At 35.0% G+C, this 17,436-nt stretch overlaps 1 protein-coding gene across 2 annotated transcripts; it reads left to right on the plus strand.

The window, feature by feature from the left end:
- The first annotated feature begins 5,166 nt into the window (after positions 1 to 5,166).
- Positions 5,167 to 17,194, plus strand: LOC115442935 (nose resistant to fluoxetine protein 6). 2 transcript variants are annotated; one of them, XM_037438453.1, is made up of 13 exons: positions 5,169 to 5,705; positions 9,332 to 9,662; positions 10,681 to 10,869; positions 11,533 to 11,612; positions 11,919 to 12,118; positions 12,468 to 12,582; positions 12,974 to 13,188; positions 13,412 to 13,602; positions 13,963 to 14,098; positions 14,676 to 14,862; positions 15,310 to 15,452; positions 15,683 to 15,788; positions 16,802 to 17,194. In XM_037438453.1, exons 1-13 carry the CDS (start codon positions 5,525 to 5,527, stop codon positions 16,885 to 16,887), a joined length of 2,160 nt encoding a protein of 719 aa, XP_037294350.1. In that variant the 5' UTR covers positions 5,169 to 5,524; the 3' UTR covers positions 16,888 to 17,194. The 2 variants fall into 2 exon arrangements, 1 of the variants encoding a protein (XP_037294350.1); XR_005112327.1 differs by lacking the exon at positions 16,802 to 17,194 and having other exon boundaries at positions 5,167 to 5,705; positions 14,676 to 14,771.
- Positions 17,195 to 17,436: the final 242 nt, after the last annotated feature.

A 17,436-nucleotide genomic window follows, 5' to 3' on the forward strand; every position in this document is an offset into this window, starting at 1 on the left:
TGAAAACTCTCAAGTGACAAGGAAGTACAGAAAAACAACAATTCATCGAGTATAATTAAAATTATAACTATATTTCACTAATGTAAACATATCATGGGTCAGCTAACAACTTGTCAATGTCCAGTAAGCCAGTAAATTTAGAAATATTATCACTGTATGGTTAATGCATTTTACCCCCGATGACATACAAAGTTCTTAAAATATTTGCTCTCGTTAAATAAAAAGGCTTTACTTAAAAAGGATATAATATCACAATAATATCAACCCTGTATTTAATACTGTCCCACTGCGGGGCACGGGCCACCTCTACTATTGAGAGGGATAAGGTTTTATTCCACCACGCTTGCCTTAGATTGGTAGACTTCAGACCAAATTTCTATAGAGAACTTCTTAGGTATGCAGGTTTCCTCACGATGTTTTCCTTCACCGTTAAAGCAAGCGATAACTCACAAAAGATACACACATAATTCAGAAAATACAGAGGTGTGCCTTTAGGTTTTGAACATGTGGTTATTCGTATTGGCAGTCCGTTCCACAACCAAGTAAGCTATCGACGATTTTAAAGGATAATGGTCGTTAGTATAACGTTATTTATAACAAAAGAGTAATGTACTTAAACATTACGACCCATCTTCATTCAATTTAGACATGCCAAAACCCTGACACAAAGGCCACATAAAAGGGCAAAAATAACACGAAATTCCTCAAAACCGAGTGGAGGGTTTTCGAAATATTTGACATTATTTTCATACTTGATTAACGTATTACCTACGTTATAATGTATATTCACATTTTATAATATATAATAGAGAGTCGATACGGTTTAGCCAGTATTATTTTTTACTTAAAATATATGTTTTATAACAATTGAGCCACGAGTATAACCATCGTCTGGGAAGTGCTCATTATTACTCACACACACATACACACATCAGGTATTTATCCCCGAAGAGTTATGCAAAATGCATTCATTACCAGGGCACCCCCTTTTTGCCAAGTGGGTTCCGTCCCATGATGTGATAGAGGGCGAGCCTGTCGCCATATCGGGCAAAAATTCCAGACACCGTCTGATACTGAGCCGGAAACCACAAATATCTCGTACCCTCATTAATAACAGTAGTATATAAAACGTTGAATGACAAAGTATTGCATGTTTCTGTACTACGCTCGTCACCCTCAGAAATGAGATATCAAGTTTCATAATGCTCAATATAATATGTATATGTTACTTTTATACCGCGAAAACTTTGTCCCGCGGGTGGAGCCACAGGCAAAAGCTAGTGTATTATGAGACAGGACAAAATTTTAGTAAGATGAGGCACTAGGTCATGCCGGACCCTTCTAAAAACAAGCAAAGCAGTGGACTGACATGCAAAAAACCTAAATGTAGAAATTGTAGAATTATAATTGACGAATACACTGGTTTTTTTTTCTAACCTAAAGAACATAGTTAAATTCTACATGACTGTGTGTCCACTCCTTAAGCCTGTGTATAGATATACCAACAAAACCCTGATGGATTATGATTCTAAAGAACGACTGCCAGCGTGCGATAAGCCTCTAAAACTTTTTGAAATTGGAATTTGAATGATCTTTACGATTATGAGAATATGCCTTTTGAGCCGTTGTTAGCTGAAAAGAGTTTCTGTACGTTCTTTAACTACGGGCATGACAATGCGTACCCACTGCATCTGATGGCAAGTGAAGCAGCCCAGTGGGGTTCAGATAAAGTATCAAATGACGAGACATGATTACCCCTCGTCAGTCGTCACAATTATGTCGACGTGTTCGAAACTGGGTATACGCAGGCTAATATCTGAGCAAGACAAATTTATTTCGATCACTATGGTGTATTGTTCAAAGTTAATATGTACATGGTAAATGTGACGTCATCATACGAGAGGCATGTGTATCAATACAGGGAAAATAGCTTCTGACTTTTCTATAATATATATTACCATGTTAAAGATTTAGCGTAAACCGCCTAGCAGATAAATACATAACCTGGCATAGGTCACAGGATTTGACTGAAAGCAGGCCCCTGCCAACAGACTGACCTGCAAACCGTAGAATTTTATGTCCAACAATGGAAAACGTGTGTCTGATATCAACTATAATAGTAAAGTTATAAACAATATTTCAAAAGATAGTAACATAGCCTGTACTTTTATACCAAATTTATTCTTAAATATTATTCTATTAATACATTGTATAAAAATTTAATAATTTATATTTATTCAATCAGCCTACCTTCTACATAGACAAAATATTACTGATGTCCTTGGCGACCATTCTGAATATGTATTGTGTGTTCAGGTGATATAAACGTACTTTACATACATTAACTGATTTATACTTGGTTATTGATACGATTACAGTCTTTATCTAAATTCTATTATTTGTAGGTAAAAAAAAAATCGTTCAGCGGCGATAGCCTAGTTGGGTGTGGAACGGACTGCCAAGGCGAATGTCCGCAGATTAATAATGTTTATTTATATCCTTATAATAATGTTTATTTATAAGGCAATTATGTACTTATAAATAAACATTATTATTATTTACTCGAAGAAATTGACAGTCACTGAAAGAATTATGGATGTGCAATGTGTATCCAGTAAGGTAACCGTCTATAAATATTCCAACAGTAGAATAACACATTACCTCTGCCTATTTGGCTGATAAAACCATTATAACGTAATGCCACATAAATGGCGATAACCTAGAACATTTAGAACGTTAGAACGGTTGTGGAACGAACTGCCGACACGAAAGTCCAAAGATTCAAAACCAAAGGGCACACACCTCTGACTTTTCTAAAAAAATCATGTGTGTATTCTTTGTGAATTTATCGTTCGCTTTAACGGTAAAGGAAAACATCGTGAGGAAACCTGCACATCTGAGAAGTTCTCTATAGGAATTTCGAAGGTGTGTGAAGTCTACCAATCCGCACTAGGCCAGCGTGGTGGAGACTAAAGCCTAATCCCTCTCAGTAGTAGAGGGGGCCCGTGCTCGGCAGTGGGCAAGTATATAATACAGGGCTGATATTATTGTTATTTATTTTATAATAAAAAAATTATAATAATAATTAAAACTATTATGTGCATACATATAACATATACCTAATATAAGTCTTTATTATATAGTTTCTCCCTCCGTTGAAATTTTGCAATGCCCTACAGGTTCAATAAATAAATACTGGCAAGTTTTACTTGATGATAAGCGTCATGATTTAATAACAGAATGACTGCAACTACAAATTATAAAGCCAGGTATTCGACGCGAAAGAAATAACAATATAAAAAAATAGGTTCGGTCAATGACAATAACGAGTCTGCGCGTGACGTCATTCTAGTAATGAAATTTACTTTTTGATGCGTCTTGATTGTAAAAGAGTTCGTTGTTCAGTAACAAGTGGTTGATTCATTTGTTTTTCTTACTTTTACAAATAATTATGTTTATTGTTGAAGTTGTTTACGTAAATATTAGCTTAGGAATCATAATATTGGTTATGTGACGTCAAATTCTATGCTTACTAATAGCCGTTTTTCAATATATGATCCCAATCTCTATCTTTAATTCGATTTTGAGAATGAACCGATCAAAATAACGTATTTGTAATCATTTTAAAAAATCTTTGTTATGGTTGGTCTATTTTTGAGATATATGAAATTATATTTTTTATATCCCCGTGAACTGATGTAATAATGAAGTTGTTGTATGTATGAATAAATAAATAAAAAAATAATATGGACACGAAACAATTTACAGTTGATCATTCATCATATTATAATCGCTAACCACAATTCAAATTCATAAATTACCCAACTTTTTACTATTTACCAAATTTAAACATGATTCCAGAAATATCCAAACATAATCAGCGCTTTACAAATTTATTCAGTTTAAAATGTATTTAAGTTGTATAAACAGCTGTACTAATAAGGCTTATCGTGTGTTAACAACTTCACGTATTAAATGTAATCTGTTTATATAATATTGGTTATGCTAAACCATATATGTATAGTTGACATTTAAGAATAATAATGTAAACCTGGGATTCGAAACCAGGACTTTCTGTTTCATAGCATCAACGTGGCAAAATTACGTTACATTATGCGAAAAATTTGTAATTACTCTATTGTAGTGTTAGAAATGATTCGATGACCTAAAAACCATAAATAATTAATACAAGTAAATCCACTTCTCTACAAAATTGGTAAAGATTTATACAATTGGACCATTTATTTATTTATATATGCAATGACATACCTTATTACAGCTATTTATTAGATAAGAGTGTTATATCATAAACACATTAGTACCTATGAGAAATGTAATAAAATTGGTAGACGATAGATTTAGGACAAGAGAAGTCGAGTACGATTCAGCTGTGTATACTTATTGCGGGAATATATTGTACAGACAGACAATTTAAGTACATCTTACTAATATATAGAAAAGCTTATGAAGATGCTCGGATGTTTGTAAATACGTAAATCACTAAATGGTTTTGAATAAAATTTGGTACACAACTAGTTCAAGAACAAGTAACATTGTATGCTACGTTTAAACTGAGCAAAGTGTTACTCACACTGGTACTTTTAAAATCAGCTGAGCCGTGAGCAAAATGTAATATAGTAAGATCCAAGTAATATGAATCTAACCAATTTTATCTTCCTCCAGAGGCAATTCTTCTCCACACCGAATGCACGCCCATGCACGGAGGGACATTTGCCGCGGCTCTAGGCACACAGTTAAGTGTAAACCTTCTTGTTTATCAATACACATTGAAGTTTATAAGGTTTCGCGTACATTTCCAAACCTTCTCCCCTCCGCCCATAATAACAGGATCCCTTTTCCTTAACCCACACTTACACAGATATCCCCTCAATTTTCCTCCAGAGCCCTGCAGTCGCTAAGCTAAGGGATTCCAGTATCCCATTCACAAGTGTCCCCCGGTGTTGACACACAAAAAATACAATATTATATTCTACGAATTGTCTTGTTTAATATAAATTATATAACAAAATTATTTTTATTTATTTATTTATTTAGTTAGCACTTCATATACAAATGTATACAGGCGGACTTAATGCCATAGGCATTCTCTAGCAGCCAACCTTAGGGTGGTGCCGAGATAATCATGGTAGGTGCATGAAAGAAGGGTTGAAAATTTAAAAGTTCAAATGACAAATAATACAATATATAAATAATAATATATATATATATATATATAGCCGCGTAGTTGAAAATTATGCGTATGTGCCTCCAATAGGAACTGCCATGAATGCTCATAAACAGAATCATCACCGGAAACACAAAATACTACACAATCCCTTGCCAGTAACACTCCAAGAATCTTAACATACTACTTGATAAAAACCTAATGCCTTTTCTAACAAACGTTGGACCTACTTTGTGTTTGTTATACCTCACAGGTGTTATATAGAAAATAGAAGGTATATTAAGTAGCTCATACACACTACACGCAGTTGTTGATAACCGAAGGTTTAAGTTGGTCGTGATGGTTGTATTATGGGTATTCTTCGGTGTAATGCTAAGCGTTGTTGAAGGTCAATTGCAGCGTAAATACGTGACGGATTTCAGAAATGCTTTCGATACGAAGTTACACGCGAGTGTGTTGGATGAGGAAAAGTGTTTTAAACAGCTGGAGATCTTGAGTAATCACTCATTGGGATTACGATGTAAGTATCGGTTATTGTCTTTTTAAAAAAAAATATTTATTAGAGATACCATTATATAAAATACGGTGCATTTTTTAATACAAAGTTATAAGGGCGTATGTTTACCTTTTGAAGGTATCCACAACTTACAATTAATCATGGTTTATAACAATCTCGTGGTAAGGTATGGAGAATTATGTCTATTTTGTTTGCACGGAGGATGTGCACTCTGCTCGAGATTGTATGAAAGCCTCGGTGGCGCAGTTGTTCTGTATGCACGGTACGGCAGCGCTCTGAGGTTCTGGGTTCGAATCCTAAATCGGGCAAATTGATATTTGGTTTATCACTACCGCTCAAATCAAGGAACGACTAAATGATTATGTTCGGCTCTTTGCCCTTATGAGGAGGCTTTGTAGCATGTTAGTAGTATCTTTAATTCGCTTTAAGATTCAAAATAATATCTTACAATTTAAATAAAGTTTCACAACTTTCTTCTAATGAAACGTGTAGAGATTACTAAAAGTCAATGTAATAAGGCGCAAAACATAACAAGGGAAAGTACGTCAAAATATGGAAAAAACATTAATTGTATGAAAACAATTCCTTTGATAAAGTATAACAATTTGAGAGTTGGGACGTTACAAAGCGAAGTATAATGTTCAACTTTTATAATTATGTCGGAAACTTCATCTGTCTTTATCGTAAGCGATGTGTTTCTGGTATGTGGTGTTTATTTTTTATTTAATTCACATTTTCCTGGTTTAGTGGTGATGTATGTAATCTTATTAAATTAAGTGCGGAAGTTCATGAACATTTTTGGATGTTTATTAAAAGTAAACACCAACTAGGGCACCTACTTTTCACCTAGGGGCGAGCCTCGCGACTTCAAGCAGAAAATCCCAAATATTTGTGGCGCGACCTGGAATTCTAACCTAGGACCGCACACCGGTCGTTCTTACGCAACACAACAACCCTACCGAAACACTCAACAGTATTAAATATGCCATACAGACAGAGCGTGTTGGAATTGTTAGATCTTTTATATCTCTTGCTCCTATACGCCGAATCAGCAAGCAACAAATAGTTAAATTGTTAATCAAAATATGTTCCTAATTGAAGAGTTAATTCGAGCAATGAGACCAAACATTAATTCAAATAGAATCTTAGAATGCACGCGAGTTTACGCGTTAGCTATGCATTGGAATGGAATGGTAATCTGGATTGAAACCACGTAATTTCCGACTCGAATAGGTACCAGGAGCTCACTGCCGGTTGAGTTCATTAGGTATTAATACGTCTCTAATCTGCAATTAATCTTTGAATGTATACCGATGTTGTAAAGTTTGTTTGTTTCTATGAAGGGGATGTTTGAAGCTACTGATGCAATTGTGGAAAATCTTTCTATGATTTAAACCTACATTATTTCCACATGATTAATACTTTAATTAATCTATACTTATAATAAATCTGTAGAGAGGTCAATTCTGTACATGAAATATATTTCCAAAATAACTATGAGGGGGTGATTAGGGATCGATACTGATGCCAAAAATGCAATTAGTAAAATTTTTGTCTGTCTGTCTGTCTGTCTGTCTGTATAACCGTTATAGAAACAAAAACTACTCGACGGATTTTAACGAAACTTGGTACAATTATTTTTCATACTCCTGTGCTGGTTATAGTATACTTTTCATCACGCTACAATTAATAGGAGCAGAGCAGTGAAGGGAAATGTTGGGAAAACGGGAGAAGTTACTCCATTTTTAAGCTTCCGTCGCGTGTGCAACCTTAATGGTTAAAGCTACATAGAAATCATGTATGACGGAAATGTTCTCCTTAAAATTATGTAAAAAATATCCCACGACAGCATATGTCTATCTTTTATGGTTGACTCACAATGACACGTGTAACTCCCGATAGCTTAGCAGTTCGAAGCTTTCTCATTATATTTGTTTACTATTACGTTTATAACACTCTCAGTCATCCCTAATTAAAAAAGTTAACATTATTAAATCTATATACTATTATATAAAGCTGAAGAGTTTGTTTGTTTGTTTGAACGCGCTAATCTCAGGAACTACCAGTCCAAACTGAAAAATTCTTTTTGCGTTGGATAGCCCTTTATTCGTGGATTGTTATAGGCTATATATCATCACGCTATACCCAATAGGAGCGGAGCAGCAATGGCTAATCTCTGGAACTACCGGTCCAAACTGAAAAAATCTTTTTGCGTTGGATAGCCCTTTGTTCGTGGAGTGCTTTAAATTATATATCATCACGCTATGACCAATAGGAGCGGAGCAGTAATGGCTAATCTTAGGAACTACCAGTTTGAACTGAAAAATTCGTTTTGTGTTGGATAGCCCTTTATTTGTGGGGTGCTATGTATGTATGTAGATCATCACTCTATGACCAATAGGAGCGGAGCAGTAATGAAACATGTTGCAAATACGGGGACAATTTATTAGTTTTGAGAGCTTCCGTTGCATGCGCTGCGTAAACGGTTAAAGTTATGCAACAATGATGTATGACGGGATTATTCCTCTTAAAATGTTCTAAAAAAATATATTATAAAACTAAGTCCCCCGCTGCATCCGTTTGCCTGAACGTCTTAAACTCAAAAACTACCCAACGTATTAAGATAAAATTTGGTATGGAGACAGTTTAAAACCCTGGGAAGAACATAGGCTCGCGGGAAACTACTACTTTTATAATGGAGCTTTAGCCTGAAAAACTTTATAACGCGGGCGGAGCCGCGAGCAAAAGCTAGTTATTAATAAAAAAATAATATCAGCCCTGTATTATATACTTGCCCACTGCTGAGCAATGGCCTGCTCTACTACTGAGAGGGATTAGGCCTTAGTCCACCACGCTGGCCTAGTGCGGATTGGTAGACTTCACACACCTTCGAAATTCCTATAGAGAACTTCTCAGATGTGCAGGTTTCCTCACGATGTTTTCCTTCACCGTTAAAGCGAACGATAGATTCACAAAGAATAAACACATGATTTTTAGAAAAGTCAGAGGTGTGTGCCCTTGGGATTTGAACCTGCGGACATTCGTCTTGGCAGTCCGTTCCACACCCAACTAGGCTATCGCCGCTTACTATTAATTATTATCTAGAGAAATATTTGAAGTTATTGATGCAATTGTGGAAAATCTTTCTATGATTGAAACCTACTTTATTCCGACATGATATAATACTGAAATTACTTTTTATATAGAATAATATTTGAAGTTACTGATGCGATCATGGAATATCGTTTTATGATTGAATCCTACTTTATTCTTAATGCTATAAGTAACTTTTTATCTCGAAAATAGATATTAAGCCTTGGAACATTAAACGTGGACGATAGCTGGGAGCAAAAATTAATATCATACAATACTTACCTAGCACTGTAATGTACAGTTAGTCACAAAAGTAGCTGAACAGCTTCAAAACTTCAAAATGCTTCAACACATTGACACTCAAATATTATTTTTTTCTAAATCTAAAATAAATGAAATCTTTGAATACTTTAGTGACGTAAATACGATTGTTGAGGACCCTAACCTTTACAGGCGATTTGTTTTTTTTTAGTAGCTAGTTTTGTTTCTGAGTACTTATTTGGACATACCCTAATAAAAACAAACTTAACTTACAGTTCTAGACGCCACGGGCAAAATCCCAAGTGGTATAATGGAAGGAAACTTCAACGCTCTCGGAGACTATTTTGAATGTTTGGCCATCGACCAAGTCTTAAACAACTTGGCCTTCCAGGGGAAATACTGCTCCCTCAAGATCCCTATTCAACAACAGCTGTTGGTCAGTGAAAAGTCTCTTGCCTGGTCAGATATGGCCTATCAGCTTGGCATCGATGGTCTTCCTATTAATTATTATGTGGACATGTTAAGAGAGATCTCTGATAAATCTTTCACCAATGTAAAGAAGTACATTGATAATTTTACAGGATTTGGGCAGAAATTCAATATAAGGTTAGTACAGATGTTTCATCTTCTTACTTTTTGAAAACCAGTAAAAGTTATTCACCTGGTTTAATTTATTGTTTTAGGTCTTTCTGTCTTAATACATAAATAAATCATCTTTGTAGCTAGTGTAACCACTAGACATAATATGACTTGACATCTCATATCCTGAGATGGCGAGCGCAGTGGAATACCAAAAAATACTTTATAATTCAAGGTGTCATATGGTGTTTCTACTGTTTACCGGCGGTCACATCGCTCACCATCAGGTGAACGGCGAGCATGTCTCGTCATTAAAAGCAAATAAAAAAATAAAATATGCTTAAATAATTTAACCGTAGGTAATTTTTTCGTTGTTTTAAAGTATGTATGGTGATTTTTCAAGACTAGAAGCTACCTTGCCTACCGATCGGTCTTGTTGTCTATAAGGATCGTAAAAGCTTTTAGGGATTTCTGACTTTTAAAGTCCTCAAACTTTAGATGGTACCATTGGAACCATTAGAACGAACGGCTGGCTCGTCTCGTCATTCAAATCATCAAAGAAAAAAGAAACACCTAGATCAATTGGCCTTTTTTGCATTCATTGCTTTATTATACCGACTGTACTTTTTTATTTGTGAATTCACATTTTAATAACTTTAAAAGAATAGTGAGTCTTCTAAGAAAGTTTTTTTGTAGCTACCACGGTTACGGTAGTTGGCGTGCACCATCTCACAAAAATGTTATATTACATGTCTAGTGCCTCAGAATTGACTGCCTTGGTGGGGTACTTGTTATGCGTACGCGGTACGTAAGACTACCGCACTGAGGTCCTGGGTTAGAATCCCGGGTGGGGTTAAAAAATAACTGTGACTGGCTTTTCCCATCTTAAAAAGATTCGTTTAGACTAGTCGAAATACGACTAGAAAGGATTCAATATGAAAGAGAGAGTAGAGAATTCAATAAATATCTACCATCTTTTTGAATTCCTTTCTAGGATCTGTTAATTAAAAATATCTTGCTATGATAATGATTTAATCATTTGCAGTGACGTCGGCAACTCATTGGTTCCTTTCAATATCACCATGGGGGTGTGTATTCCCCACACATGTACCACGGAGCAAGTCGTTGAATACTTCATCACAAGATACGTTCCGGTGTTAAATTTGACCTACTCCGAATTCTTTTGCCGTCTGCCAAACGACAAGCCGTTCACTGCAGCTGATTACACAGTGATGTAAGTATCTATTTTGTTTTTTAATTCGTCATTGAATATTGTTAAACAGCTATATAAGTTTTAGATTTACATAAGTTAAGAAAACTATTTAGTAGATTTTTTCGTGAAGGTTTATTTAATTTTACTGCCGCCGTGGCGTGTTAAGAAAAAATTTACGACGTTAACAACTTCGTGTATAAATACTTTTGCGACTTAAAAATCTTACGTAACTAGCTTCTGTAAATAAAACTTTCAAATGTAATGCCTGCTTTATGATGTATTTAAGTCTGAAGAGTATTTTTTTAAATTTATGTGAGTTTTTCTATGCAGAAAGACATTAGAGACGCCCGGGATTCTAATTTCGTCCCGCTACGACGATGCACTAATCACTTATTCATCATTGTTTGAAAAAACCAGTCAAATTTAGGATACATTAATCCCTTACTCTATGTCGTCTGGGCAAATTCTATCCAAATTAATTCTTAGTATATTTAACTCTTCAGATGTTGACTTTCATATTGGCCAGTGCCTTAGCAATAATTAACTTTAAAATAAAAGTACACGAGAAGGTCAGGCTGCAGAAATACTACGACAAATCCAAGCCTTGCATCTTAGTTAATACGACCACATAGTGAGTTGGTTGTAATAAAAATTGTAATATGAAAATTTTCTTATTTTTTTCAGTGTTATTTTTTCTGTATTAGGAGTTATCACTATCATTAGTACTTCCTACGACATCTACAACACCTTGATATTAAAACGCAGTAAGTATCTAATTTCTTAGATTTTTTCCGAATTACTTGGTTTTTCGTGTAAATAAAAGCTAAATTCATTTGATCCGCAGTAAATTTCACTGTAAACTCATTAAAGTTGGTTTTGTCTTATAGCCAAGTTGTGGACATGCCTTTATCAGTAAAAAATTCAAATAATCTCAAAAGATGAATAAGAGGTAGATCCATGAATTATTCCTTTCTCGTTTTTAAATATTTTTTTTCAACACAAATAAAAATTGATATAAGATCTTGTAATAGTGAGCCAGCGATGTTTTAATAATTATTAAAAATTTGTAGATCGATCCGAAATAAACCGTCTGTACCAAAGTTTCTCTGTATACACAAATACACGGAGATTAGTAACATTTATTCAAGAGCCAGGGTCTTTGGATTGCGTGGACGGCATCAGGACCCTTTCCATGCTGTGGGTAGTTCTGGGCCATACTTACACTTCGATAATGTTTGTAGGAGTTCACAACACTAAATATATTTTGGAGGTAAATTATTTCTTTTATAAGAAATTCACTATCAGCCATTTATTAGCGTGACAGTTGTATTCAAAAAAAATTAATTTTCCATTTGGGAATTCATAAGCCTATATTGACAAATTGTTAATTTTACAGTTCAATTTTTATTTACTTGCTTACCTTTTACCTATATCCAAGGTAAATGCTGTTGTCTTGTTTCTGAGAAACCGAATTGAAACCTATATTTGGAATATCAACTTCTATTATCAATTTCATTGTAGTTTAATGTTCCCATAAAAAATAGGAAGTATGGCATCACGTGACCAATGTCTACTAATGATAGTTTCCTAATAAACTAATATTAGTCTTTATTTTCTAGTGGTCAAGGTTCTTTACGTCAACATGGCTCCACTCAGCAACTGTCACAGTGGACACGTTTTTCTTTCTCAGTGGCATGTTGTCCGTTTACAGTACAGTGAAAAAGTTTAATAGAGGTAAGAACGTTATGACAGACTTTGATTATCACTGTGGGTTTGAGACAGTTCTCTAGGGTATTATCACTTTTTTTGTAAAAGAGGACTGTCTAAGAGACTTGTACTGGCCACGTGGCCAGAATGGGGTGTCGTCCGTACCTTTGTACATTTACTGGTAAGAATGAACACGGGGATCGTTTTTAGTCGCATAATTATTTTGCTAGTGCAGATCACCTGATCCTGTATTGGCCACGATCAAATACTATTTATGTAATTGTATTTTTTTGGTACCTGGACGTAATGGTAAGTGGAGTGGCGTCCAAACAAAGATATGATTACCCTCGTCCACATAATTATGCCTGTTTGAAATACACAAGCAGTACACAGGCCACTTACGTTTCTTATGTTTCAGGGAGATTCATGAGAAATATTCATTTCTTCTACATTCTACGCCTGTTAAGGATGTTACCGCTTTTGGCTGCAATGGTTCTTCTACAAGTGTCGCTGTTGCACCACGCTTCTGACGGTCCTAACTGGAAAAAAGTCGCGTCCTCAGTTGAATACTGCAATAAGTTTTGGTGGAGTGCCCTACTTCATGTACAGAATTATGTTAATCCTTTAGAAGTTGTGAGTAATCGTGCTCTTTATTTTCAAGTAAACATTACTTGAAGTTATTTGCATTGTGTTCATCCAGGAAAATCCCACTGTTATCATTTTCTTGATTAAAGTAGCGTATATTTTTATCCAGCACCGGATCTATACGTTATTTGTCAAGTTCAATAGAATTGCGTTCAACACGAAATAGAAAATAGTTTTTAAAGACCATAATTACGTATATTCTATTTTACAGTGCATTGGTCCAACCTGGTATCTCTCCGTCGATGTTCAGCTTTACATACTAAGTCCTTTAGTCATCGTATGGATGTTTGGCAAGGAGTACGTCGCTTTCATTGCGTTGGCAATTGCAATTATTTTGTCGTTGATCGCCTCTACTTACTACAGCTTTACATATGACTTGGGAGTAGTGATCGGCAACCCAGCGTAAGTATTTTTACCGCTTTAATAGATGTGATAATTCTGACAACCGTCGGTAATCGTTGTGTTCCAGTCTGTGCTCGTAAGTCAAATATTACTAAGCCCCATGGAGTTAGTAATTCCTATATATTTTTTCCTTCTGAATTTTTCAAACTCAATAAAACCCCAAATATATTGATATTCGAAAAACTGCGAAATACAACATTAATTTGATAAATTGAGAATTCATGCTACGGATGTTTAGAGGGTTACACCAATATTTAAAAAAAAACATAAACAATAAACATTAATTTATATATGTATATGAAAATGTTCATAAAGCATTGCTTGAAGATCGTGAGTGACAAAGCGACATTTTCTTTTTAGACGCACTTTGGAATTTGACGATTACCTTGTTTACTACTACTATAACACTCCGGTGAGAGCGTCGCCGTTTATTGTCGGAATGGTGTTCGGTTACTTGTTGCATTTGTATAGAGGCAAGACCCCTAATATTTCCAAGGTGAGTACGCAACAAAATATATCGTTAGATACCCAAGTTTCAAAGCGTAAATGCACCAAATCGAAGACGTATTTGTTCATAGTCGATGATTTTAATGAATTTTGGTTACGTAAAAATTCTAGAATAAAATCTGCCTACTTCTACCTCCTATAGTTATGAAATCTACTTTAAAGTTCTGAGTTAGCCTGCATCAAATATTCAAGATTGAATAGAACACTTCGTATTTGTGCTCAATCAACATTGCCTAATGGGGCTTCTGCAGACTTCAGTGAAGCTACCATTCTCTTTAAGGATACTTCCAACTTGCTTTAGGTTGCCGATTTCCAAAGTGGTCTAGGTGGACCCCCAAGGGTCCAACTAGAGCACTTGACGGGGGTCCATGTTGGCGTAACTAAAAATGGGGAACCACAATTCGTAAGCGGGGATCCACGACAATGTATCTGGTTTGATAGTAAGGTACTAAAATGTTTCTTGACTTCACCTATCAATGTAGGCGGATAATATTGGTAGGAGTCGTAAGAAGTAAAATCGTGCAAGGGGTCTATGAGAAAAAAAAGTTTGGGAACCTCTGTTTTAGGTCAATACAACTCTTCTTTGGATGCTGTCGATTATGATGCTGACCTTCAGCATAGTGTGTGTCTACCCGACGATGCAGAAAGACTATGACCTGCAGGTATACGACAATATTCTCAACTCATACATGAGGTTCATATGGGCGTGCGGTCTCGGATGGGTTATTTTCGCCTGCGCTAAAGGATATGGTGGTAAGCGAGAAATTTTAATATAAGTTGTATTTCTTCATATGCCATAAAGTAGGGCCAATAAGTGTTTGCATCCATGTGGTTTTAACTCTATTTTTTATTTATAAAATGCAAGAGAAGTTACTCTGCATATTAAATAGAGGTCCAAGAAAGTTGGCGACCAACCAAGGATGCCTCCATCTTCTAACGGTCAATATAATTAAGCATCTTATGTAATTGCTTCTGGAAAAACAACTTTTTCTGTGGAATTTAATACAGGTCATTATTTTCCCAAAGGTCAAATATAAGTATTTCCTATCCAGATGGGATTTCCGATGATAGCCAATAACTGATAAACTTTCTTATTTGTCCCGCAGAAGGTTAACAACGCTCCAATTCAAAAAGTCAACAGCATGCAACAGATTAGGAATTATTTTTTTCATCTTCCTTTATCTTATATATTTTTTCCAGGCCCTGTCAACTGGTTCCTATCACTATACTTGTGGAAGCTTCCTGCGAGGCTCTCGTATGGAGTGTATTTGCTGCACATGCCCCTCATTTTAATATTACAAGGGAGCTGGGTGAAGAGTCAGTACTTCTCAGAATATGATAGTGTAAGTAAATCATAACTAACACCAGTTTATAGCTCTTCCTCGTTCGAATACTGGTCAATCTAAAATGACGACTGTTAATTTAGATATAGGAGGTAAACTCTCAGTGTAACGAACACAGATTTATTCCATAAACTCCATAATTCAAGGTTTTAGATGGAGTTATTAGCATATATGCTACCAAAGTACCAATGTTTCATCTCTAAGACTTATTTTTAATTTTTTATTCTCAGACCTCCAGATTCATGGCCGTCACAATGATGAGTTTCATGCTCAGTTTCTTCATGACCATAATAATTGATTCTGCGTTTTCTACAATTCTTAAAATGTTCCTAACTGGTACGTATTATGGGTTATTTTAATCCGTGTAATAAAATAGTGGGAATGTGGGCATCATCTGAAATTGGATCTGGACATAATATTATTATATTTATCGTATCTTTAAGATATATTGAAATATTCTTGATTGAATAGAGTAAAGGAAACAAAGAGTCGAAGACTTTTAAGTTGCATTACCATTACTACCAGGAATATTAGTTTTTGAAAGGACATACTGCGTCTTATTGGAAGCACAACAAAATCTATATATACAATGTTGAGTAAGGCTTCACATCAAACTTAATCACGCGCGAATTTATCACCCTTTATTTAAATTTCATAACGATCCTACCACAATCAATTTATGTACCCACAGAAAATGCTTCGGAAGCGCATATATCAAAGTTTTGCGTCGTCAATTCGCATTATTATAATTGTCCTGAGCACAGGATTTCAAATCTCTAATAAACCGTTCATGTATTCAAACCTGAAATTTTATACAAAGCATTTAAGATTTATGAACCGCAATAATATTCTGGTTTCTTAATCCTTTATGAGTTAAGAGTTAATGTGCTGTAGACGTCATTGCTTTTTTCTTCCATCTTATATTCATGGAAAATATTTCGCTTTATGGAAATGTATGTGTCGAAGGTGGGAAGGCTACCAACATTATAATAATAAGCGCGTTACGTTGAGCCGATTGTCTCCAAATAGATGAATCATTAGATTTTGTTTATGGTTGAATGAGTTTCATAAGCGATCCCAATGTCAATCATCGATCCGATAAGGAGTCTAAACCAATCAAAATAAGTGATTTGTGCTTACAGCTACTCATGCGTAAAAATATTTTTTCCGTTATAAAATTCTCTATATATTTTCTCAAGATTAAAAGTATGTCCTTCTCAGGGTCGCAAACTATTTTCATACCAAATTTCATCGAAATCCGTTTGGTAGTTGAGTTTATTGCGTTTAGACAGATATGGCGAAGGATTTGATTTCTATTATGTAAAGAATGTATTTTGTCTCTTTTACAGGCAAGTCGACACCACAAGCTTTAACCTCAAAACCGGAGATAGAAAAATGTAATAGAGAACAAAATTTTTACAAAACTAGTTTATGAGATTATGTGCAATATTTTAGTGTAGGTGTGATAGACTATATTTAAGTAACAGTTCAAATGAGAGAATGAAAACATCCAAGTGGATTTTTATTTGAATAATACCTAAGACTATCATCTCCCTTGGTTTCGCCATAATTAAATTATGACCGCAACAAAACAAGCCTCAGGCGGCCAATTCTTATAAAATAAAACAATAAGATTATTACCAGCCCTATATTGTCTATTGCTGGACTGGCCTCTATTACTATTAAGAGGTTCTATAATAGTACGATGTATTTAATTAATTATTGTTGGAAAATAAACATGTGGCTAGGAAATATATTTTTTTACTGTTTTATTTAACTAATAGTGATTTATCTATTTCAAGGACACATTTATAGGTGGAAAATGAAGCACAGTGAAATTTTAGGCGTCCATATTTATTTATATTTATTATCAATTTCATTTTATATGAAGGGAAGAAAGAAAGATTTGACGTCAACGAGGCATCTGGTCATTACGCTCGTCGTCCAGAAACCTAGTGTCAAATGCCAGAGAGAGTTCCCAGAG

This window comes from Manduca sexta, chromosome 14 (assembly GCF_014839805.1).
Source record: "Manduca sexta isolate Smith_Timp_Sample1 chromosome 14, JHU_Msex_v1.0, whole genome shotgun sequence".
NCBI lineage: Eukaryota > Metazoa > Arthropoda > Insecta > Lepidoptera > Sphingidae > Manduca > Manduca sexta.